Genomic DNA, 24,459 nt, shown 5'->3' on the forward strand with positions numbered 1-24,459 from the left:
CAAAAGGCAGCAGAGCTCAGTAGTCCTTAAAAGCAATTAAAGAGCATTTACCATCTGTTAAGTAATTACCTATCATCATTAGTTATTAGAAGTAGGAAATGATGCAAAAGGCACAAACATGATAGAAAAGGAACAGGCAGATTCTTGCGGGTTTCTTGAATGAGGTCATAAAAACGTGGTTATTAATACTGAAATAAAAATGACAAACATTTACAGGCAGTGGTGTAGCTGCTCTGCTTCAAAAAGAAAAGCATTACATTTTTCCTAACAGTAAATATTTAGCTCAACTCTTGCACTTGTTACCAGTATGGAATGAAATTTGTTATAATATTCATCTCCAAAAAACAATGTAAGATGAAGAAGATTTAAGGTTTCTAAATTCAATGCCTTATAGCTCAGCTAAAACCAATTACGGAAAACCCAATTTGAGGATCATGACTTGGAACAGATTAAAACTAAGTAACCAAAAACCCCCAAAGCTGTGTGTGCTTTTAAGCTGCATGATTTTACATGCAAACATGCACACATTTTTACTTATAAATCAGTATGGGTTTCCATGTCCCTAATTCTGATTTCTTTTTTCCCTCTTCCTAGTCAAAATAGGTCCCTTAAAATGTGTTTCTTTCAAGATATTAGCTGCATATCTTTAAACATTCTGCAAGAATATAAGTCTGTAGGTCTGAGGTTGCATAGGGATCTTTAGGTATATACTTTGTCATTTTTTGGTCTTATTCCTTCAGCAAGTTGATATATCTCAAAGCAAGTTCATAGTGAACTTTAGAGTTACACAAATAACCTGTCCTGACTATGTGCTTTGAGACAGCAGCATGAGAAACTACTGATACCCAAAGCAAATAGTGCCCAAGCAAGTGACCTAGCCTGGCCACAAAGAACAGAAATAAAAGAAACTGTGGGAACCATCTAGAAATCAAAGAGAAAGTCATGTCCAAGCTGTCTGGGCTGATCCTGGCTTGTGGCTGCAATAACAAAATAACAGTGTGAGAAGTGGGGAAATCTTCTATACTGAAAAATGGGGAGTTGGGAAATGGCTGTAGTGAATGATCAAGAAAGGCATCCAACAAATACCAAAAAAGGGGAATTAGGATGGCAAAACCAGGGCCACAGAGTAAGCTGTGTAATGGGGAGACAAGGGATGGACATGGAAAGGGGAGCAAGGTTATAAAAGGAATAAAAACTGGCGCTGCTCCAGGCTCCTTTCAAGCAGCTCCATGCCTGATCCATGCAGTCGTTCCCACCATAACCCTGACTTGCTTTTCCATGCAGGAGGGAGATGGTGTGTCTTGCCTGGCCTGGGGAGATCCCCACGAGCTCATCCCAGCAGTGCCCATGGTGGGAGCACCTCGGGGACTTCCCACCACCTTGTGCCCCTCAGGACCCTCTGGGTGAGGCTGCAGGCGCTGCAGGACTGCAGTGTCTGCACGTGTAAGTATGGCCTTCATCCTTCCTGGGGGTCCTTGGCAAGAAGGAGTGAGTAATATTGAAGTATTTGGTTTTATTAGAGTAATGGTTTCCTGCGTAATTTTTTTTAATATGAAAAATGTGCTCTACATAAAATGTACCACATATTTAAAACAAAATCATACAATTTTATTTTGGTTTTGCCTGCTGCAAGTCTAAACATTTAGGTAGAGAACAGAGGCATTGGGATTGTGTTGCCAAAATTTTACTCATAAGGTGCTTTATCCCATTATTTTTTCCATCTGTTTTGTCTCTTAGAGATTATTGCAGCAGCTTAAGAGCTTGATTTATTTCCACCAAGGCACAGAAAGAGAATGTGCAGAGAGACAGAACTGCTTAAAGCCGCAGTCTTAGCTGCTGAAATACTCTATTTATGAAAATACTTTCTGAATTCATGTTCAAAATCCTCTGCCTGATTTGCTGAATGAGGAGGAAGAGAGAGCAGGGGAATTTTCTCAGTCAGGTCTCCACAAGTACAGCTGTGTTGAATATTCAAATATGGCATTTGCAGTCAGTGCATATTGTGATACACTTTTTTTTCTGGGGAACAACAATCTGTGAGAGATTATGATTGCCTTTTTACTAGAGTAAAAACAAAACATCAAACAAGCACTGAATTATATTTTAATGTAAGTTGATGTTATTTTCTATTTTAATCCAAAGCTGTTTGTGGGAACCTCTCCCCTTTGTTGCTTCAAACCCCAGCAGCAGTTTGGGTTGGTGTTAAAGGCAGCACGGGGTCTGGATGGTGGTGGTGGCAAAGAAACCTAGAAAAAAGACAGTGTTTGCTGAAGTGAACACCTTTTAATCAGTGTTCTGACACCTAACTGCAAGCTGGGCTGCACAGTCCTTGAGTGCCCAAGGCCCTCTTGCTGAAGCAGCTTCATTCTGCAGAATTGCTCTGTCTGCATGGACAGCTTCATCTGCACTCAGACTTGCCCTGCACCTGGAGCATGTCTCCAATCCATAAATAACAGCGTCTTGCTGGCACAGAGCCTCACTCCTGGAAACTGATTTATGGACCTTCAGCAAGAGCAGGCCAGCCCCTGAGGCCAGAGACTCACCCCTCTGTATTTTAATATCCAGCAGGGTGTGAGAGTGGGGAGGCTGAAATGCTGACCTTCTCCCAGTCTGTAATATACCATATATCAGTTAGTGCAATTGCTGGGTTCATAGCAGGAAATCAGCTACTAGGACAAGGTTTACTATGAAATAAGCAGAAATGTAGCAAGCCTAATATGGAAAGGGAGCTCAGGCATTATGTGTCACCACCTCTGCACACTTAAAGTCCCTTTGATGTGAAAAAATGTGCAAAAATGATTAGGCTTTAGGTTTGGGTTGTTTGTGGTTTTACCTGGAAAAATGGAGGCAATAGTTGAGGAGAGGACTGCAACCAGGGCATCTCAATGGCATTTGAAGGTAAGAAAATGACTGTGGGGTGAGTGAATCTGTGTTTCAGTACCAGCACCAATCCCCTGATACATTATCAGTAAGTTAGAAATGGAAGTTCTCAGAGTGTTGAAGGCAGTGACAAAGAAGGTGTGACAGTTAAAAAGCAAATATCAAAAATAAAGTAAAATAAATATTTGAACAAGATGAACTCTAAATATTTAAAACTCCAAAAAAGTGTAAGAAGTGAAGCAGAAATAATTGTTGGTGCTAATATCTAAAAGCTATGAACTGCCTGCATGTGTCTGGGCACCATTTTCTCCCTAAGGTGTCAGATTTCACATGACAGAAAGTTGTCACCCCCAGGCTGGTGTTTTTGGAGCTGCTCAGTGTGTAATCAGTGACACTAGTTAACAATTGCAAGCCTGATGCCTGGAAATCAAATAAACATGAGAGCTGCTGTGGGCTGGGGAGGATGGTGGTGGGAGGTGATGTGGCCTTGGGTGCCCAGCAGCTGCCCACTTCAGCCACTCCACTCTGCTTGTAACCACACCTTGAGCTTGTTCCTTCTGTCCCTACTGGCAGGGATGTGGATGGGGCAGTGGGAATGCAGGAACCCAAACAGTGAGTGCTCCCCTGGACTTTAACACAGAGGCACAGCAGCCATTTAACTTTAGAGATCTATAAATACTGCCACAAGCCTGCTTTTGTAAAACTGCTTTACATGTTTATGTTCTCTGGAAAAAGTTTTGGGTTTTTTAGATATTGCAAACCTAGGAAGAAAGCATTGGGTTAAGATGATGACGATGATGATGATGTAGCCGACAGTGGGGATTTGTGGAGGAATGAGGGAGAACAGTGGCACTCTGTGACAGCAGAAATAAAAGCATGAGCAGGGAACCACATTGCAGTCCTGATCCCTCAGAAACAACTTGAAATCAGCAGCTGCCCCAGGCAGGCTCTGGGGCTGCCACCTGTAGAGGGAGAGAGCCCCAGAGCCACATGGGGCTCAGTGCAGGGTGGGCTGGGGGAGTCCTGCTGAGTGTCTGAAGGGAGGAGAGGTGAGCAAGCAGGGCCTGAAGTTTCAGAGTTTTCTGTTGCTGTGCTGCTTTTCTGTCGAGTCAGTGAGTTGAATCAGCCCCAGCAGGATCAGACAGGAGGTACAGATATCCCAGAGAGGACATCCAGGGGCAAGGAGGACATGGGAGAGGTATAAAGAAGGAACAGGGAATTGGGAGGAGCTTTGTAACTGGTTTGTCCCAGCTTATGCAGCTTCATCCTGAGCCTGGTGGTGCAGGGGCTGCACTGGTAGCCTTGGAGCTGAGGCCTCAAGGTGCTGCTGTGGGTGTCAATGGCTTCAAGCAGTCAAAAGTTGGGCAGGGCAGGTTCAGTTGGCATCTGCAGCTCCCATCCCAAATAAACATCTGTGCACACTTCCCAGCTGCTGTTAAGGGAAGGCACATGGTGTGCAGTGTTTACCATGATGGCAGTGGCTGCCCTGGTAGCCCTGTGTTCCCCTGCCTGTTAATCCCTGCTCTCCTCAGTGTTGATTTAAATAACTTTCTGTGACATTTGGAGACTAATGGAGCATGCTGACCCAGAAGGAGCTCAGAAAGGTTGTCTGATACGATGTGCATTAATCAGAGCCTATTCACTCTGGCGTGTGATCCCTTGCCTGCACAGACATGACTTCTGTGGCAGACAATAGAGATAAGTAGCAAATGCTGCTCAAGGAGAAGCCTCCCTGTAGGTGTTCCAACAGGCAGGAAGGGGATTCATCCTGGCAGTGCTTCCCTTGCATTGGTCACAGCAGGTGATGTGCAGTGACACTGGCAGCTGCTCCTTTCCATGGCGCTGCTGAGGCAATGTTGCCTGGCTGCTCCTTCCGAGGTGCATCACTTCCAGCTCCCAGGGCTGATCCAAGGCACGGGTGACAAACAGCTCAGTGGCACCACACACACACCTGACACCTGATTAACTCACATTCTCAAGAGCCTTCCCTGCAGAAACAGAAAGGCTGCAAGTGTCACGGTCTCCCTGAGAGCAGCACAAACATGTCACCTCCCACACTCGTGGGATCAACAGCCTTTCCTGGAGTACGGAGCTAAGCCCTTTGCTTATACTGTTTTTTCAGAATATGCAGAGAAAAAACCAGGCTTTTCTCCTGCCTCACCAAGTGTGTTGCTTTAGTACTTGTGTGTTGGCTTAGCTAAGGCAAAGAGAGCTCCTTCCATTGACAATAGCACTCGAATGGTTGGGCTACTCAAGGAAAAAGTATTTCTCCATCACTCCTTGTGAATCTGCTGTATTTGACATAGAAGTGCTAAACGTGAGGGGAGTGAGTGGGAGAGAATAAAGAGCTTTGATTTCTCAAGGCTGGTGATGAATGGTGGTGGTAATGGGAACTCTGGGCTAATTGTACATCTTTTTTTCCCTTCCCTTTTTTTTCTGTTTCTTTCATCCTGTAATTGAACAAACTGCTAAAGGAACCTTAGGATTAAATATTGAACAGAATGGTTCCTAAGTGAGTGTCGCAGCTAATGCACCAGAGAGTTGTGTTAGTTCTTTTTACACTTCTGGTCTTCAGAGAGTGCTCTTGATATGGCTTTGCCTCTCCTGCCTGTAAACACAGAGCTCTCAGCAACAGGAGGAAGGATGGAGAGGCACTTGGCCTGTACACCAGGCTGGAAAGCCTTTCTGGATTGTACAGATCCACTCGGGAGGAGAGAGGGAAGCTGTTTAGTTCCCTCTGCAGAGGGTGTTCCCAGGGAACAGGCAGCTGTGTCTGCAGAATTCACTACCTAAAGCTGACTTTCCATCAACAAAGACTAAGAGAGGAAAAGAAACATAATAAGTAATCTGAAGAGACAGCCATGGTGTGCTGGAAAAAACCTTTGGAAGTAATTACATAAAAAGCGTGAGCTTCTATGCAAGAGTTAGGGTCCCTGAGTGGATTAATTAAAAATGAAGAGGTATTTTCTGTCAGAAATCTATCAAAAGTAAAAACAAAACACAGTCATATTCAGCTTTTAGGTGGAAACTGACTGTGCACCAGTTAGTGGTTTTTTTCTTTTTTAGTTTCACAGACTAACTAAAAGAAGGCAGACAACAAAAATGCCAGTTCCCCTCAGTGTCATCAACACTGAACTACTTTGCTGAAGCAAAATGTTAAGAAAGAAGCTGGGACTGGACATTTAGAGACTTAAAAGTTACTGAATTTCCTCCCCAGCTTGATGATGAGTGACCATTTCTCATTTCTTGCAGAATGTGAAGTGTCTGAGCAGGGGAAGGAGCAGGACAGCTGAAGTGCTTCAGTCACAGTCTATGTTGCTTCAGCTGTTGCCAGGGGAAGGTGTTTGGCACAGGTAGTTTGTATGTAAATTGAGTGAGGTTATTTGTGTTTCAGTGTTACTTAGGAGTTAAACGGCCCTTCTAGAAGGAAATTTTGGTCAAATCAACACATGCATTCCACCCTCGTCCCAATGGGGAAGCAATTAGAAAAGCAAGGAGAGTATTCCCAAACTGCATTGCTTAACAAACAGGTTTGAAGGGTTTGCTGTCTTTCCTTTTTTTAAATCTAACAATAATACTGACTTGATGTCTCTTTTGTCTTTGTATTTCACTCCCTCATGGTTTAAGCATAGACAGTCATGTATGAATCTTCTGTTTTGCACCAGTTCATTAGAGTGTTGCTAATATATTTTTTCTTGTTGTATAGTGGGAAAAGATGCAGAAGATAATGCTCATGACTTACATATTCTAAAGAGCTCAATAAGAAATCAAAAGCTCCAGAAATACAAATCTGAAGTGGTAAGTATTGCTTAGCAGGATCTTTCCAAGCTAATACTCTGGATATTGGTAGGCAATCCAATCTGATTACACTTTCAAGGTGAGGGCTGGCAGTTACACAATCAGAAAGGTTGGCTTTTGTTAGTTCAGTCAGAGCATGTTCTGTATGGATACAGCAATGCCTGGCCAAAATTCCATGGCTCATGTTGTGCAAGAAGGCTGGAGAGCAGGTCTTAGTGGTTCACTAAGTTCTTGAGATGCATTTTTGAGGATCTCTCAGTCAGACTGGGAGTCAGGCTCCCAGAGGATGAGAAGCACACAAATAGTTGTCTTTTCTATTATTTCTTTTCGTAATGTGTGATTTAGCATCACGTGAAAGTTCTGTTGCAGACCATGAATCTTATTATCCAGGGCAGCTGTGATTGTTTCCCTTCAGTTTCCTCTTCTATGCTCATGGGAGGTCTTTTGTGTAAGAGGTGAACACATTTAGCAGCCAGTGGTTCTTACGAAGGAAATTAACTTTTACCCATGATTGATATTCCAGTGAAGGACCACCTGTGAGAAGAAAAGAAAGGAAGAGAATAAAGGGAGCTTGCACTATACACAAAAATATATGAAACTATAAAAATACTGTCTGCCCTGCTCTAATTTGAAAAATTACTGTGTAAGTCAAAAGAGTCACACCTGGAATTTCATTTGAGATTTTCAGAGGATTCTTATTTAATGTCTTCATATGATGTGGAATTGTCTTGTGACAATAACTGAATTTATCATCAAATTAGCTATCATGAACATTATGCTGTCCACCTTTTCTCTCCAGTTCCCAAAAAAATGCTGTTACCTAATGCCCTCTTTTCTCATCACTAGGTTGGAGAAGTTCAGCACCCAGTCCTGCAGCATTGCCTTGGGAATGCCTCCCTTTGATTTCTGCACCTTCTTTCTTGGGGAGCTTATCAAGAGATGGGATTTAACCTGGTAAGTACCTTTGGCTGTCACTGTTACTAACCTACTTTACTTGGATAATTTCATTTCTGTCCTTCTGTAAAAACAGGCTTGTTTTTCAGACCTTTTCCCCCTTGAGACCACAGTGATGTAAATGCTAACAGAGCTCTGTGCATTTAGCCATGCACGTGTCCCAGAGTCTCGAAGCACAATTTCCCCTAAACACTTCCAAGCAGGGAACAAAAGCAGGTCTTCACATTAAAAGCACCTTTTTATGTTTGCAAGAAAGCTCTGTCTGGGCTGGCTGTGCTCAGGCAAGTGCACTTCATTAGGTAATTCTGCTCTCGACTGTGTGTTCACAAACCATTCCCATTTAACCTCAGAGAAGGATGTGCATGAGTGAAGTCAACGAGCCCTTGCCATCCTAGGAGTCATCCTTTTGGAAACTATTAACAGCTACAGTAATAATATTTTTAAAGCTGCTTCCTGAGGTTAACAGCTAAAGGCCATTTGAGATCCCTGCTCCATTTTCCAGTATGTCATGCTTCAAAGGGTGGTGTGGTATTTGGCTCCTGTGGAGAGACGTGTGCCAGCCACAGCAACCACGGCTGTTGGGTTTGTCAGGGGCTGACAGGGAGCCAGTGCAGGTGAGTTTGTGGTCATAACAGCACCACAAGAAACCAGCAGCAACGTCCTTGCTGTTCCTCCTCTCTTCCATGGGGGCAATTCCCTGAGCTTCCCTCCCAACCTGGTGTTTCTTGGAGGCAGGATGGGCTAGTGGTTTATAGCAGATAGCAGTAAGCTTCTAGACTAAGGATAAAAACGCAGCAGGCAGGATGTCTGTAAAGAGCATTGGCTTGGCTGGTCTCACTGGAAGTAGTGTCACTGCTGGATGGTGGCCAGCCACTGTCAGAGCCACTGCTTTTATCTTTATATTCTGGTGGTGTTGTAGACCCATTTGCAGTGCCAGTGATTTGACTTTTGTCTGTTTAAAAGATGGCTGAATACTCAAGAACAGCCAGTTCCAGTGACCTTTTAAGACTTGAAGGTACCTTTAGCCTGCTGAAAATAAGTCCACACTTTCAAAATCCAGAGCTATTGTCTTCACACAGAACCAAAAACATAAGAGCATAAAAAGTCCAACCTCATATTCCTCATCTTATCCTGTGGGAGTTACTCTTGATCGTGCAAGACCCCACACATTATTCCTATGGGTGCTGCCAGTCTCTTCTGTAATATGTCTGCTGTTACAAATCTCCTCTTTTTAATAATGACCTGCTTTTGTTCAGAAATGCTTGGGCTGCAGCAGCCCAGTCCATTTTAGATAACAAAGACTGTGCTTTTTAAAGCTGAACTGTGAGAATGCTTTTTAAGCCCTTCTTTTTAAAAGAGAAATCTGATAATCTCAAACACTTTGCTGTAACAAACCATATGCTGCTGATGTGCTGGGTTTTTGACTTTTTTAAAATAAAATGTTTTCCAAATAAATGGCAGAATTCCCCATGGACATGAGGGTATCAGCAGCAGCGCTGAACATCTGGCTTGTCTCTGTAGACTGCACCACGTGGAACCTGGAATATCTGGTTCAGTGCTGTGCCTGTCTCCCAATTATATCCAAAACATCAGCTTTTCTTGGAGAACATTTGGTAAAAGCTTCCTTCATTGCTTTAAGCCAATTCCCATGTGGGTATTACTGCATCAGATCAATGTGAAATTATTCAGATTAGAAAAAAACAAAGTTGTCAACATTTGTGTACAAAACAAAATACTGCATTGCAATTACAAGTGTGGGACAAGGAAAATTCCAACAGCATGGATAACATTGTAATTCTAATTTTTCCCCCAACATATCCAGCTTTAGTAGAATATTCTCTGGTCCGGAAGACTAATTCTTCTTAATAAGAAAAATTATTAATGTTACTCAATTCACTCGACAGTTCTCTCTTACCTAGGCAGGCAAAAGCCTGTCATGTAAGCACAAAACACAGCCAATACAACCAAGATCTGGATTTTTGTCCCCATTTCAACAACTCTACATCAATATGATCTGGTAAAGAAAGGTGAGAGAACAGACTTTCTAATGATAAGGTTAAGGAGTTATTTAGAGGAAAATCCCAAGCCCAACTAGTACCTTTTTTCTAATGTTTGCAAGTTTTATAGAAAACGTGCCTGCTGTAAATTATAAACCCAACAGTCAGAATTATCTGTGGCAACAGGATCTTTCAAAATCTCCTGGAAGAGACTCACTGAATTACAGATTCACTGCAGTTGCACTGTCTTCTAATTCAGTTGCACAGATTGATGTGACCCATTGCTCTTATGTGCATCAATTTTACTGCATTATATGTATGTCAGGAGCATGGTTTGTGGTTGAAAAGGGAATTGTAGTGCCACAGGATGAGAGTGAAAAAGCATAATTAAGAGACAAGTCATGAACATCCTTTATTATGGTCTAGCAGACATGCTGATAGTCTTGCTTCACATTTATGTGTAAAAGGCACTTTAAGGGGCAGTGTCTTACGAAATAAATTTGATTTTGACATTAGGATGCTTTCATAATATACACAGCAGCCTGTAGATGTTATAAAATGGTTGTCTACCCTATACCTCAGCTTGGAGACACAAACAGAACCTTGACTGGGGGAATCATCAATAACCAGAGCTTTTAGTGCTGGGCTAACTCTTTGTGCCCAGAGAAACAATATTTTTCCATTTAAAGAGATTTTCACCTTTGTTTGCAGTAGGGATATTACTGATATTTAAATGGTGACCAGAAGTTTTTCTCCCAGATTATACATGTGCAGAAATCCATACATGAAGCTGGAGCATCAGTCTCCTGGAAATATGGTCCAGGAGAAGGGAGAGAGCCCCTGTGGTTCTGAACCTCACACCTGCACTTCAGAAAGGCACCTTCTGCCTGTCCTTCCACCCATCTGTTCCTCACCCAAAGAACCCTGAGAGCTTTGGTTTTGCTCTGTTTCCAGTGCCTATGGAGAGAGAAAAACTAAAGAAAGACGAATGACTTGTGTGTGGAATTTCCTTCCAGGGAACTAACTTCAAATTGCAGTGGTTGTTATTACTAGTAACTTAGCTCTAATCAGGTAACATTAAGAACAGACATTTACTTCGCATCCTACAGTCTAGTTGGGGCTAGAAAACAAGAATTCTTTTTCTCTCCTTGGTACTGATTTTCATTTTCTTGACATTGTTGTTTGTTTAAAGCAAATAAGGGGAAGAGGAAAGCCATCTCAGGAAAGAGAAAAGCTCTCTTGTCACCTGGGATATGAGAATCAAAGGTGAAGTTCAGGTTGAAAAACAGGCAGAGAGGGGAGAGGGCCTGAGATAGGAGCCTCTGTAGAGTAGGAGTGTGGTGTGGGCTGTTGCCTTCTCAGGTCTTTAGCTGGGAATTCCCCTTGTGGGTAGAGCTTTTCCCTGACTGCTTGTGATTCTGGATGTTCAGTGTCAAAGTGGCCAATCTGTTCCATTTCCTATGTTAATGTGAGTCTTCTCTTTGCTTAAACCATGCCTTATGCCAGTTGATTGTAGAAGTGGGAGAAACTCAATACACAGTTTTGAGATCATCCATTTTCCCCATCCAGAATGTTTTTGGGTAACCAGGTTCAGTGCTTTCATTTAAGCAGCAGTTTTATGTTACTGGGGGAAAACAAAATGGTGAAAGTACAATTTCCAGTAGAATTCTGCTGAACTTTGAACATGAATGAGAGGACAAGTTGTGATAATCTTATTCTTGCCAAAAATTGTCTTGCTCCACACCATAAGATGCTATTTAATGCAAGCAAAAGCTTTGTTCTGGTCCAGCTTAATTGATATGCTCTGTTTGAAAGTCAAATGGTGAAAACCTGTGTACTGATCCTCCCATGAAATAGTTAATTACCTTGTAATAAATAATATATTCCCTGTTGCTGTCTGTAGAATAGAGATGTATTGTAAGTAGCGTTCACCTTTAGCTTTTATTCTGCTAATTTTTTATACTTTTGTGTTTCATACACCATTCTTACTGACTGAGCAAGATTAGCAGTGCAGATATTTAGCAAGCTTCCCTTCCAACAGTGTTTTATTTTTATTTAGAAATTGTTACTCTGTAACCAGTCAGTCTGTAACTCTGCTGAGCTGCATCACAAGCTCCCCATGCCAGATCCTGTCTTCATGACATGTTTGGAACTCCAGAAATAATAGTGAGGAGTTAAAAATGCTATCCAACAAGACACTGGAACAGGCAGCTACCTAGAGAGACTGCAGGAAGTAACAGCATTTATTAGATTTGAGAAAAACTAGCAGCTGACTATACTTTGTGTTTAATGCAAGTAATGATGTATATTATTTTGATAGAACAGCTTTGACAAGCCACTCAGATGGTTTAAACAGCATCATTATACGCATATCTGACTCGGTTACTGTGAAGGGGCTCCGTTGATTTATTAGTGCAGTACTGCCTTACACTTGGTTTATTCTTTGGACATGTTTCCAGAGGGTTTAGTTTCACAGTCTCTTGGGCATCACATTTTGTTGACTAGCCATCATCTAAACTTGGCCAGGAGCAATCAGATGAGCTTTCTGCCCAAGCTCCATAAGCTACATCTGTTCTCAGTAATTGACAATGCAGAAATCCTCCCCCAAAACTCCTCCTTGGGGCACGTTGTATCCTCACTTGCCCTGCACATCCATCAGTTGCTTGGCTCTGCACATCAGTCACCTGCCTTGTGTGCACTGTTTCAGCAAAACTTCCAGTGCTGTGGAAGAGGAGATGAGGTCTGGGAGAAAGAGGTGGCATTGTGAGCAGCAGCAAAGGGAGGCTGGATATCAGGGAGCATTTGGCAGTACTCAGAGGATGCATCTTGGATAGCACAGGGCAACCACAGCAGTTCCCCTGGTTTTCCCATGGAAATCAAGTCATTTGGATGTCAGCTGGTCCACATTCTATGTACTGGGTTTGTACCATCACAGAGTTGCTGTCCCTGAAAAGGGCATTAGGTGAAACTGCAGAGATTCAATCACGTTTTCTGTTTTCTACCACTGTGAGGCTTAACCTAAGGATAAAAATAGGGGTGGGTCCCAGGGGAGCAGAAAAGGCTGTGGCTCTGTCTGAGCACTGCCCAGCAACAATGAAAACATCCCCAAATGATCAGCACAGCTTCCAGCACAGAATCCAAAACACAGCCCCATACCAGCTACTGGGGGATAATGAACTCCCCCAACCCAAGGCAGTACAACTGAGGTGTTTGCATTGTCTCCTTGTGCTTTTATTAATGGATTTTTATGTGAGAGTGCGATGGCTGAAAAGCAGCCTGCTGCAGCAACTACGTAAATTTGGAAAACTCTTCTTGAAATCTGCGGTGTGACCCGTGTACTATTGTGTGTCCAAATGGATTTAGTGTATCATAACACTCCTAGAAAAACAAAAGGACAAAGAAGATAGGATTGCTGAGGGAGACATTAGATTTCATTTCACACTGGTAATAGTTTAGAGATGTGTGCTGAGCAAAATGGGATTCAATTCTGCGGCACTTCTCTTTTTTATTGCTGCTAAGTGATTTCAATATCCAGTCTAAAGTGATATTGAGAGTGTTGGATGGAGCAGGGATGAAATCAGGGAGCGCTGGGGGCTCAGAGGAGGCCACAAATCTCAGGTTGGCTGTTGGGAGCCTTTGGGAGCCATCCCAGCTGACCTTAGCAGGTGTTATTTAACCTGGAGGCTGCTGGTAAGTACCTTGCAATGTAGGATATTGGTTGGTGTTGAAGGGAGCAGCGTGGCCAGATTGCAGTTTGGACATCAATTGATGTTACGTGGTTATGGCTTTGGCCGTGAACTTCTCGCTCTCAGGAATATTTATGGCTACAAGTTGATTGCCCAGCTGTTGCTGCCTGATAGACATATCATAACTGGGAAATGGTTCAAGCCCTGTGACCTTTCAGCTGATGGCTGTTGGAAGCAGATGAGGATTGCTACACAAACAAGGAGGCATACCTGTAGTCCCCAAGGCAATGGTCACAAATACTGTGCTTGGGGGCCACTTCTCATGAAAGTGTATATATCCTGCTTCTGGTGAACACATGGCTACAACAGGTGAGTGCTGTTGTTTGTTCTACATAATCTACATTATTATGATCAGAGTAATTTCTCCGTTTCTTGAATGTTAACTCAGCGGTTCAAAATTTGCTTTGTATATCAGTGTACATTGTAGGATCCTAAATCAGATGACAATAGGAGGAGCCTGAGTGGCACAGGTGGAATTGTTGAGAATCTGTGTTTTGGCTTCTGCAGGTTTTGGGCAAAGAGCTGAGGAAGTGTGAAATGAGGGCAGTGCAGAAAAATACATCAGACAAAGGCAGTGGCTCAGTAGGCGCACATATTAGTGAGGCTTTCACAAATCTGTTTTTGTTTTCTATGTAACAGGGTTACAATAGAAAAACAAGTTTCTGTTCTGCAAGAAGAGGCTCAGGAGCTACACTGTATTGTCCTCGCTATGCTTTTGGAGTCTTTTATATTTCCAGGCATCATCTCATTTTCTCTAACAAAATACTGAGTTGCCGATAAAGTGCCGTGAAATTTAAAAACCAAAACAAAAACAACCAACCTTTGAGAAGAGGGTTTTAAATTCATGTCTTGCGGTTAAACAACCTTGGCTTTTTGTCTGGAACCAAATGCCTCCTAAGTTATGTTAGCATAGAGTATTTTGTACTGTTTCTGTGCAATTCTTTGAGAGCAAACTTTTGCTTTTGGTCTTACCCAGCTGCCTAGTATTTTGGTTTGAAAGCGGTTCAAGTAAATAATGCAGAAAAGCAGCCACGGTTTGTTCAAAGCTTCCTGTGGCTTTATTCAGTCCGTGCGCTGTGTTTCCATTCGAATGCACAGACGCTGCTGTCGTTCCTCACGATGTGCAGGGCTGGAAGGAAGAGCACTGAGCTCTCAGCACTCTGCCCATCACCAGTGCCCTCAGTGGCACTGTGGCCAGGCAGCCATGGAGCTCCCAACACGTGTGCTTGAGGAGCCTGGCAGAGGAGGCAGAGGCTCACTGGTGTCGGGGCTGGCAGGGCAGAGCTCCCGGCGTTCACACCTCTCCTGCCTGTGCCACCAAACGGCTCCTGGCCTCCCCGGGGCTCCACGCATTCCTGTTGTGTCCCCACTAGGCCTTTATGGGAAGTGACAGCTCTGGCAGCAGACATGACTTCTGCAGAGTCATCAATGATTGCTTCTAAAGCTTCATTAGCGGTGCAGAGCACACCAGCAGTGCTGTGCTCAGATTTGAAGTGGCACAGTTCCATTTTTCTATATGTGAGCAGATAATTTGCTTTGTGCTGAGACACTTTGCCCATGCAATAATTTAGTGGCTTCTGTAGCATCCAGGGACCTTATTTTTTAAGACGCAGAATGCGTTTGTGAAATGTGTGTTCCTGGTATTATTATTTTTAATTTTCTCTTGGCAACTGAATTTTCTTCTCTGCTGCAGAGAATAATGAAACGAGATGTGTTTGCTGGATCCCAGTTTAGTTTAAGAAATCACAATGGCAATTTACATATGTTTTACCCTTACATCAAGCTTTTCACTGTTTACCATAACTGGATTAGATTCTAGTTATGTGCAGAACTGACTGGAAAATAAACTGGCATCGTGATTTGCATTCATTCTGCACCAGTGATTCCCCTGTCAAATTTGTTCAATGTGGAAAATTTGGCCAAGAGCTGGGTTTGTGTATTACCTGTTACTGCAGGCAAAAGCTTCAAGTCTGTGTTGGCCCCAACCCCTGACGTATATAAGGAATGACATATTGTTACCAGGGAATAGGAATACTGGAACTACAATGCACTTAGTGCTCAGAGTAGAAGAGAGCTGGGGCAAGGTTTGTGCCAGCCAGCCAGGAGCCCTCATTTATAGAGTGTGAAAAAAGCTGCTGAATGCAAGGTGATCGCAGCGTGTGACTTCCAGGTAGCCTTCTGCTCCCATTCCTGCCCTCCAAGGTTTGGGGATAATGTTGATCAGGCAGCAAAAAAGCTTGCTGGTAGCAGCATGTGGGTGTGCTAAAATCTTCCCTTCCAGCTGAAGGTGTGTGATTTCAGGGAGCAAACATGTTAATTCATCTGTCTTTTTGCACTGTTTCCTCCTCATGGATTTTGTTTATAGGTGCAGCTAACTATGGACAGCAGTACCCAGTGAAAGTTAAGAAACAAATGCTGGTATATGCTTAGAAAACAGGCATTAATACTCACTATTATATGCTAAGGAAAGATTGCCTTTCTATACTTACTTTCCATCCTTATTTTTCCTTCTTCATGCAAAAAGGAAAAATGAGGCCAAATGCCAAACTCCCATTCTGGGGTGTCTTTCATTCTTTTTGACTCCTAAGCACAACCCAGTCTTGTTCAGTACAGAACATGGATTTTCCTCATGTGTTCCTTTCACCAGGGAAAAGCTTCCAAGACCTCACACCAAGGTCTCATATCTCTCTCGTGTGTCCATGAGTGGTGACATGCATCAGTAGTTTGGCTTGTGCTGCTGTCACATTCCTCAAGCAGAATTATGGCTTGGGGATGCTCAGCTATGGGTTTGGTCTAAACCTGCTTGTGTCAGTGCTCTGAGAGACAGGGCACAACTCAGGGCTGATTCCAAATAATAATTTCTCTCCATCCCTACAGTTTTCACAGGCATTAGGGTCAGAGGGGATATCCAGGTTTTCACTTGCTCAGATAAATCTGTCTTGTGTTCAGTAGAGGTGGTTGAAGAATACTTAAATTGGTCATTCAGAAAGATCTTCCATCAAGAGGCGAAACAGATCTGTTTCTGTTAAAATTCAGCTTGTTATGTTTCATCTCCTCAAAGCTGCCAATGAACTATTGTTTATATAGAGCCCTGAGCAGTTGCACATCTCTTTATCATGGTGTTTAATTATCATTTGTGTTGGAGCCCTTGGCCTTCTGCATGCAGATGCAAAATGCTGTTAATTGTGTAGGGAGTACACAGGCAGTGTGGGATATCATTAGCAATAAAATGAACATGTCTCAGGAGCTGAACAGATTCATAAAAAATTCTAAAAAACCCCAAAACCTAAACTGATAAATGTTATGGTAATGAAGTTTTGATATTATCTGATGGCCAAGAGACTGCTTTAAGAGATCCTGAAGATTTCAGTTCCTAATTGACTGTGACAACTTGGTACTAATAAGATAATGATGCCAATGGAAAATGAATTGATGGGGACACACAAAACCAGGGTCATGCACAAGTGCACCAGGAAGGGCTTCTTTAAGTAGTGGGACACTTCAGTGAATGGAAAAAATGCCTCTCATTGTTCTCATTTTTCTCTTTGGCTTTGGTTTTGTGTGTTTTTTAACATATGGTAATTCCTCTATCCCTTTTATGTTTTATTTAATCTCACAGTATCAGTGTTCCAGCTGCTTTGAACAGAGAATATTCATTCCTGCGACCTGTTTCAGAGAGAAAGTGTTTTAAATTTTCTAAGCCTTTTCTATTACAAAATGTCCTGTTAAATACCTGACATATGGAGATAACCTGTACCCAGCTTAGTCTGATATCAGGGCTCTTTGGTGGCTACTGCTTTTACACAAAATAGTGTGCCTGAGCAAAACTTTACTTAGTCATGCTGATCATGCTAATATTTCCAGCACAGCAGAATATTGCAATGAAATAAAACTAAAAAATGGCTAATTTCACTAGACTATGCCTTTAGTTGAGGATAACTACCACAATATAACCTTCCTGTCTCTGCACTGTTGCCAAGAGGTAACAGATGTACCAAATAAAAGCTGTTGCAATGGTGTTCTCATGGTCTAGAGTCTGGTCTAGTTTTCTCTAGATACAGCACAATTTCGTGTTTCTTTGATTATATTTCAGTCACATGTATAAAATCAATCCTGCAGACTTGAAATTACTTGCTGCGTTTGATTCATCACATTTTAATTCTCCAGGAAGGTTAATAGCTTCATGCATTCATTGTTTAAGTAATTCCTTAAATCCTCAATGCTTACATGAGCAACTTTTCTGGCTTATATTTTCTTTTATTGAAATATATTGCAGGAAATACCTTAGAGCCTGCTTCATTAAGTTCCTTTGTAAAATGCTGTGTGCCTCAGAAAGAAAGATTACTAATCTGTAATACTTGCTCTTAAAGGGAGACCTCAAGTCCTTGCTTGAAAAACTGCAGGAAGTATCTCTCAACTTCGTTAGAGATAGCAGTAGGTGCTCCTGTTCTGCTGCTGCTGCAGCCAGTGAAAAAAGATTTCCTTCCTCAAGAATCAGTGTAATACCAGGAGTAGAATTAAGTTAGTTAAGACAACATTGATTCATCGGTATTTTCACCTCAGGTTAAGATAATGCTACCCATAGCCTGGGTAAAAGGAAACTCCCCTTTCTTTTCCAGGAATTTGAATTTTTTTATTATTGTTCTGCATATACAGAGATGGAAGTGCAGAATGATAGAGCTGAGATCCAAATGGGACTCCAAGGGGTTGTGTAGCTGTTGGGAAAAGCTGTGCTGTTTGAAATGCCCCTGTGGGCTCATAATGAGTATAATTGCTTTCTGTATTAGTGGTTGGGTTTGATTTCTTCTGCCACAGCTGATTCAGTAAAATTCATTTAATGATGATGCTAGGTGATCTACCTTAGTGACATGTATTAGTTTTCTGAAAAGTGCATTTTTTGAAATGTTCTTACACTGTGTTTTTACATACATTTAATCATAACTTAAATTGCTATATCTATAAGCTGCTGCACATCCTGCTGCTGAAGCTTAAAGAGCCATACAAAGCTGTGAAAAAGGTTCAAGAGATCTTTCTGGAGTAAAGAAGGAATTAAAGTTTTTTAAAAGCTAAATTCCTCAGGATTTATGTCGGCTTGTTGCCTATACACTGTTGACACCTCATCTGAAGTATCTTTTGACTTCATATTTAAGGGTTTATGCCACTAAATTATTGAGCTCAGTAGGTCAAATGGTGCACATTCAGGAGATTTAAAGACTTTTTCACAGCTGAAGAAAAAAAGCACAAGAAAGAGCAGCTTAATGTGTTTTAAAACTGTTAAACCTGCAGAAATTCGCGAAATAGAAAATGGAAAACATGGCTGCTTGCTGTGCTTGGTCTGCACCTCGGGCAAGCTGTGTGATGCAACACTTCCAACGAGGAAAGGAGGGGAGACAGAGCAGAGGAGAACCCAGGGAACAGCAGTGATGGTTGTTGTGTGAAAGATGATTAAAGCAACTGCTGATGCTCTCTGTGCTTAGTGGATATTTGAATGTGAGTGTCTCACGTGGATTCTCCCAGACAATGGCAGTCAGAAGCACTGCCGAGTACCTCCTTTTCTGTGGAGTTCATCACATTATTTATTTCACTTTTGAAAATAGGCTTTATATTTTACTGCTTAAAGAAATTAAAGAGTGTAATAAAAAGCTGGTGTTGAACACCAGTGGCTTCCTCTGCTGAAGACAGAGCTGTGGAAACTGGGTATTGGACAAACCTCCTTAGAAATAGGGTAGGTAGATCAATTTTTAAAAGACTGGCAGTGAACACTCCATATCATTAAATCTTGTCTTAATTATTTGCTGTAAGACTTTATTTCAATTCTAAGCTTGCAGGAGAATAAACAAGGCATGTGGACATTCATGGTCAACTCATCCCTGAAGATTAGGATTTAAAGCACAAGAAGTTACTTTGTTTATTTGTATTTTTAATCTGCATTGGGTACTGCTGTTAGTACTGAGATCTGTTTATTTTCTTTGTGGGGTTTTTGTTGGTTTGTTTGTTTTCTAGTGCCTTTAATATATCACACTTGATATATTGTTGAGCCCCTCCATAGCTGATCAGCATAGCACAGCTCCCAGATGAACTGGGATGAGCTTGCTGAGTGAGCTGACAGAAGGAAGACAGGAATCATGGCTGGCAGCAGCACCGAGTTATCTTGGCTTGAGGTGGGAATGACCTAACCTTTGTCATCTGTTGTTCATCCTCCTGTCCTCTGCTTTCCATTTGAGGAGATCCAGGTGGGGCTGGCTGGACTGGAGCTTTTATTGTTGGTGTCACTGTGTATTTATGGGTTTGTTTTGCACTTTGTGGGGAAGGTGCAGAGGTTTACGCAGCGATCCTTGGAGATCTTCAGCAAGGAGGATTTTTTACAGAGTGCATGCCCAGGCACTCTGGAGCAACACACACTGCTCATGGCCATGAGACCAAGGGACAAAGGTTCTTCTGCTGTTTCACTGTCACAGAACATCACCAAGTCCTGCCAGGCCTGGGAGTCACAGGCACAGGCACCTCTGGGTGATAGTTAAGGATGGAACTGGTTTTGCAGATACTTTGTGGGAAAAGATCAGTCCTCAATGCCAAACTGACACAGGATTCAGACCATAAGGTGAAACTCCTCTCGAAGCAGCAGGAATGGTTTTGGTTGACAGTACAAAACAAGATAAATACCATGTTACCTTTTGGGTCAACTGCCTGTGTAGTCCCTGTCAGGACTGCTTGTAACATTTATGCACACTGCACAATTTAGGCTTGCATGTCTCTTTTATTTTGGCTTTTTTTTCCTTAACCTTGCTGTTCAAGATAAACTGTAGCAAAATGGGATAGCATTTTGATTGCTGTAATCAGACCTACCACACTTAAATGTTCTGAAGTGTTTTTCATCTCCTAATTTTCAGCTATCAGTGCCATTTGTGACCCACTTTGCTTCCTCTTGAAATCACAGCTTCTGGAACACAGCACCATAAGAGGCTGTCAGCAGCCTTTTCAACTCTGAACTCCCATTTCTCAGCACCTCAACAATATTTTTTGTCCCTGAATCCCAGGAAGCTCCTTTGGATCATGACCGCTTCTTGTTCATTCCTGATTATGCTAAAATTTCAAGGGTAACATCAAAACAAGCCCTAGAAAACTGGGCTGATTCCCTCCTTAGTTTAATGGCCTCTTACTACTAGTAGCCTTTGAAAAACCTAGCCTAAACTAATAATTTTTTTAAATTTCTTCCTTTATTTTATCAACAAATTTAATTAAACTGACCACAAAAGAACCCAAAAATATGAGTCCAAAAGATACTGGATTTTTTGACTGATATGAATGTGCTAATTAGCCTTCAATTCAGCCACGTGAAAAAAATGAAGTCTTTAGTACACATCACTACTGCTTTTCATTAGAAGTAAAGAATTAGAAAAGTACCATATGTCAAAGAATAAATAATAAAGCTTTCAGTATACTGAGACAATATTGGTAAATCTTACTGATATGCTCTTTATTAAAAAAAATACAGTGCTGAAATTCTAATGAGATTCTACACTGTTGAATCTCCATCTAGTTCTGAGAACAAAGCAATTTATACTCTTTTTTAGAGCAATTTGAATTATTTCTTCAATGTTGTATGGTTTTGCACTAATGTTTCTTTCCAAGTTTTGCTTTTGTGGTCCTGCTTTCTCCTTGTTTCTTATTGAAGTGCTGAGGATCATTTGAGTCAAGCCCATTAACATTCTCATGGTTTTCAATCAAGACCTTTGCAAAATGCCCAGTTCCACAATGGCTTTAATGGAAAATATAGATTGCTTCATATTTGATTTAGACCTCACCCCTGTGCTTGTTTGCATTTTCTCCCCTCAGGTTATCAAGCTTTGCATGATTTTTCTCAGCCTTTTCTTAGAATAAGCATGTAAATTGGACAGTTGCTCTGCCTCTAATTATTTCTGCACTGCACGGAAAGGCATTAATGTTATTTCTGGTGATTGCAGCTGATATCCTGAAAATGAAAACATTCAGTGGGATATCCAGGATGTGCTGGAGTTAAGGAAAAATTCCTCTTGAGTGAACATTTTTCCTACCCATTTGGGCATGCAGGTCTAAATATGATTAATACTTAGATCCTGGTTTGTCTCCAGCCCATCTTCATTAGAAATACTGATAATCTTTAATGGAAATAGTAACTGTAGTTAAACTGTGAGGGTGTACAATACTTGAACAAGTGGCAGTATGGTTTGGATGAGGAAGGTGAGCTTTTAGTGCAGAAGAGGTAATTTCTATTTGTGTCTCTTCCAGGTGTTTCACTGCCTGAAAGGAAGGATACACAGAATAAAGAGGCTGGGATGTGGCTGGATAGATCCCATTTTTCTTCTGAAGCGATCTTCTTGTTCTTGCAGGCTGCAGGTGGAAGGAAGTGTTGCTCTTTTCCAGTCATCTAAAAGCACCTGGAAAAGTGAAGGTAATGCACTCGAGGTTTTTTCAAAGGCTTGTGCAGAATATGACAAACACATGAGACTGCATCACTGAGGCCTTTATGGTAAAATGGAAACAATGTCACTTGTGTCACAGCTTTGCTCTCCGAGCTCTCATTTCCTGCACAGAAGGGGCAGGGCTGCTGGTGGGAGTGATCCTGTGACCTGTTTCACCTGTCATGAGATTTTGGAATGGACCATTTGTGTGTCATTTATAGAGGTGTGGTTTTTACTCACCAAAGATGTGCCTCCCAGCTTCAGCAGGTCTAATGCAGTTACCCTTCTCAGCCTGCCTGCATCCAAACACAGCGTTTGAATATTGCAGAGATTCAAAAGAAGGGGAATAGCAATTATTGTCTAACTGTAAGACAATTAAATAGGAAAAAAGGAGAAAATAATCTAATCCAGCCGTGGGGTCCCTTTTGTTTTACAGAAGGCTTCTTCCATAGGCTCTCTTGGTGATTCTTTTGCTTCATTTTGGCCTCCTGTGTTTGTCAGTCACCTTTCAAATTTTGGCCTGAGAGCATGCTCAGTGCAAAATTGCTAAAGCCATGCTCAGAAGGATAGCAACTGGAGACAGTCTCAGTAGGAAAGTCTTCTTTCTATCACTTCCCAGTTTGTACTGGATGCCTTAAGAACACAATAGGGATTTTTATTTGATTTTTCTTTTCAGCCATACCATGTTTTAGAGACACAGTTAGCTTGTCTTCTTGGATTTTCAGCAATGTGGGTTGCCAGTGTTGTTGGTTTTGTTCATTTCCCCAATGGAAAATCTGATGTCACCAATGCATTCAGAGTGTACACAAACCTTGAGAGAGAAGAGCAGATTTGTTTATTGAAAACCCTCCCCATGTTAATTTTGGTGGCAGGGAAAGTGTAAAGGCAGAAAAAAATGATTCAAACCCCATGTGCCCTGACTGCAAAGTGAGTTTTTAGGAATATGGAACATAACAAGCCAATAGACTCACGAGACAGCATTTTGGTTTTTTGCTGGTTTATGTAATCATTTCCATTTAACCCTGTTTCCAAGACACAAGTCTCTCCAGCTTCTCCAAGGTGAGCATATGGGCAGAAGATGGATCACAGCTATGTCTAAATGTCCAGCTGCAGGTTTGTGTGCCAGTGGGGAAAGGCTGCATGGCTGGCTGGAGTACCCTGAGTCAACCTGCTGCTTGCATAAAAATACTTCTGAGTAACTGTAGTCAATGGCCATTGAATTGGGGCAGTTGCTGATCCTTGGCATAGGCTGTTGAGAAGCTGGGGTAGCAGAGAGAAAGCAGATTGAATTAAGGGAAGTGTGGAAACTGTTTAGAGGGGAGAAAAGGGAGCTCACTCTTGCTTCTCTGCCTTTACAGAGAGAGGATTGGGGTCACAAAAGCTCCGTGTGGGTTTAACATCCTTGAAAATGGCAGGAACAGAGTAATTGGATGACTGGAACCGACTGTGGATGCAGCTCTTTCGTCACTGCCCTGGGTGAATGAAGTTCTTTTCACTCTGCATTCAAATCTAACAGAGGCTTTTCGCTTTCAGCCTGGATGGTTTCACCTCTGAGTCAGGCAGCAGCCCCAGTGGTAAGGTACAGATAATTGCAGCAAATCACTCCAAAGCCTCCCAAAAGCACTGCATTATGCATGCACCACCTTTGAAAATGGACAATTAGAAAGACACCTCTTTTAGAAAGTGCTTTTGTAGTGAGTAAAACAAAATGATTTCTTCAGGTTCCAGTGCAAAATGGGTGGCTACAAAGCATGTGCATAGATTTCTGGAGATACAATGCAAAGGGGATGATAATAATAACCTTATTCTGTCACCACAGAGTCTGCACAAAGATTCCATCAGCATTTTGCACAGTATGATAAAAAATGTGTGAAATCCTCAGCATCAATGGAGGTTCAAAGTGAAACAGAATCAAGCAGAATAAGGTACCCATAAAGAAAAGAAATAGCTAAATGATATTAAGGAAGTAAAGATAACTGAAAAAATTAACAGCACAATAGCCTATAGAGTCTGCTTCTGCTAACAAAAGGCAATCTTTAGCACCCAGTATCTCTATTCAGTGTGAAGAAAAAAGACAGTTACATTCTGGATGAACAAAATGGGAAAAGCCTGGGTTTACAATGGGAATTGGGAGTTAAGGTACTTGAACTCTGACCTCTCAATAGGAAGAGAGGCTTCCTGTCTCTGCCAGCCTCCCAGTGTTGAATGGTGCCTGGCTGCCTGTGGCACAGAGTGAGCCATCAGGATATGGGCTGTGTGTAGGAAAGCACAAAGGGACTTCCTGGAAACGCTGTCCCTTTAGGGAGCCTGGGGTCCCTCTGGAAGTGGCCCTGGCAGGTTATTTGCTGAGCCACTTGCCATTCCTAAGGGGTGAACAGCACAGCCCAAAGCCCTCCCAGACCTACCCAGTGCAAAATGGAGTGGTGGACGAACTCTGCCTTTAGCCTAAAATATCCATAGCAAAGCCCAAAGGTTTTGTGTTCAGCTGGTGCTTCTCCATAGGAATGTATTCTGAACACTTCTGACCATGGAAGTCTCCTGCTTTGTATCTGAGGCTGAAACCAGCTGAGACAAGATGATTTTGGGGGTGTCTTTTGGTTTTTTACCATTTACAGCTACACATTTGTCTTCAGAAGCCGAGGT

The 24,459-nt window shown here is 42.1% G+C and overlaps 2 protein-coding genes across 20 annotated transcripts in view; both read left to right on the forward strand.

Annotated features, from left to right (window-relative positions):
* LOC146437682 (uncharacterized) overlaps positions 1-1,409 on the forward strand; it is a 135,457-nt gene extending 134,048 nt beyond the window's left edge. For all 9 annotated transcript variants that reach the window (XM_085057620.1, XM_085057613.1, XM_085057617.1 and 6 more), the window contains one exon: positions 1,285-1,409. In XM_085057620.1, the coding sequence (XP_084913746.1) occupies positions 1,285-1,407 (123 nt within the window). In that variant the 3' untranslated portion in view covers positions 1,408-1,409. The remainder of the gene's footprint in view (positions 1-1,284) is intronic.
* A 761-nt stretch (positions 1,410-2,170) lies between these two features.
* Positions 2,171-24,459, forward strand: part of LOC146437683 (uncharacterized) — a 56,694-nt gene continuing 34,405 nt past the window's right edge. For 2 of the 11 annotated variants that reach the window (XR_014851478.1, XR_014851475.1), the window contains exons 1-7: positions 2,172-2,898; positions 6,587-6,678; positions 7,525-7,632; positions 13,534-13,684; positions 19,414-19,536; positions 21,644-21,806; positions 23,636-23,741. The gene's annotated coding sequence lies outside the window, so the exon portion shown is untranslated. Of the gene's footprint in view, positions 2,899-6,586; positions 6,679-7,524; positions 7,633-13,533; positions 13,685-19,413; positions 19,609-21,643; positions 21,807-23,174; positions 23,396-23,635; positions 23,742-24,459 lie in introns of all 11 variants that reach the window. The other 9 variants (XM_085057625.1, XR_014851476.1, XR_014851481.1 and 6 more) reach the window with 9 other exon arrangements.

The sequence above is a fragment of the Lichenostomus cassidix genome, chromosome 4 (genome assembly GCF_008360975.1).
Source record: "Lichenostomus cassidix isolate B80296 chromosome 4, HeHo_3.0, whole genome shotgun sequence".
NCBI lineage: Eukaryota > Metazoa > Chordata > Aves > Passeriformes > Meliphagidae > Lichenostomus > Lichenostomus cassidix.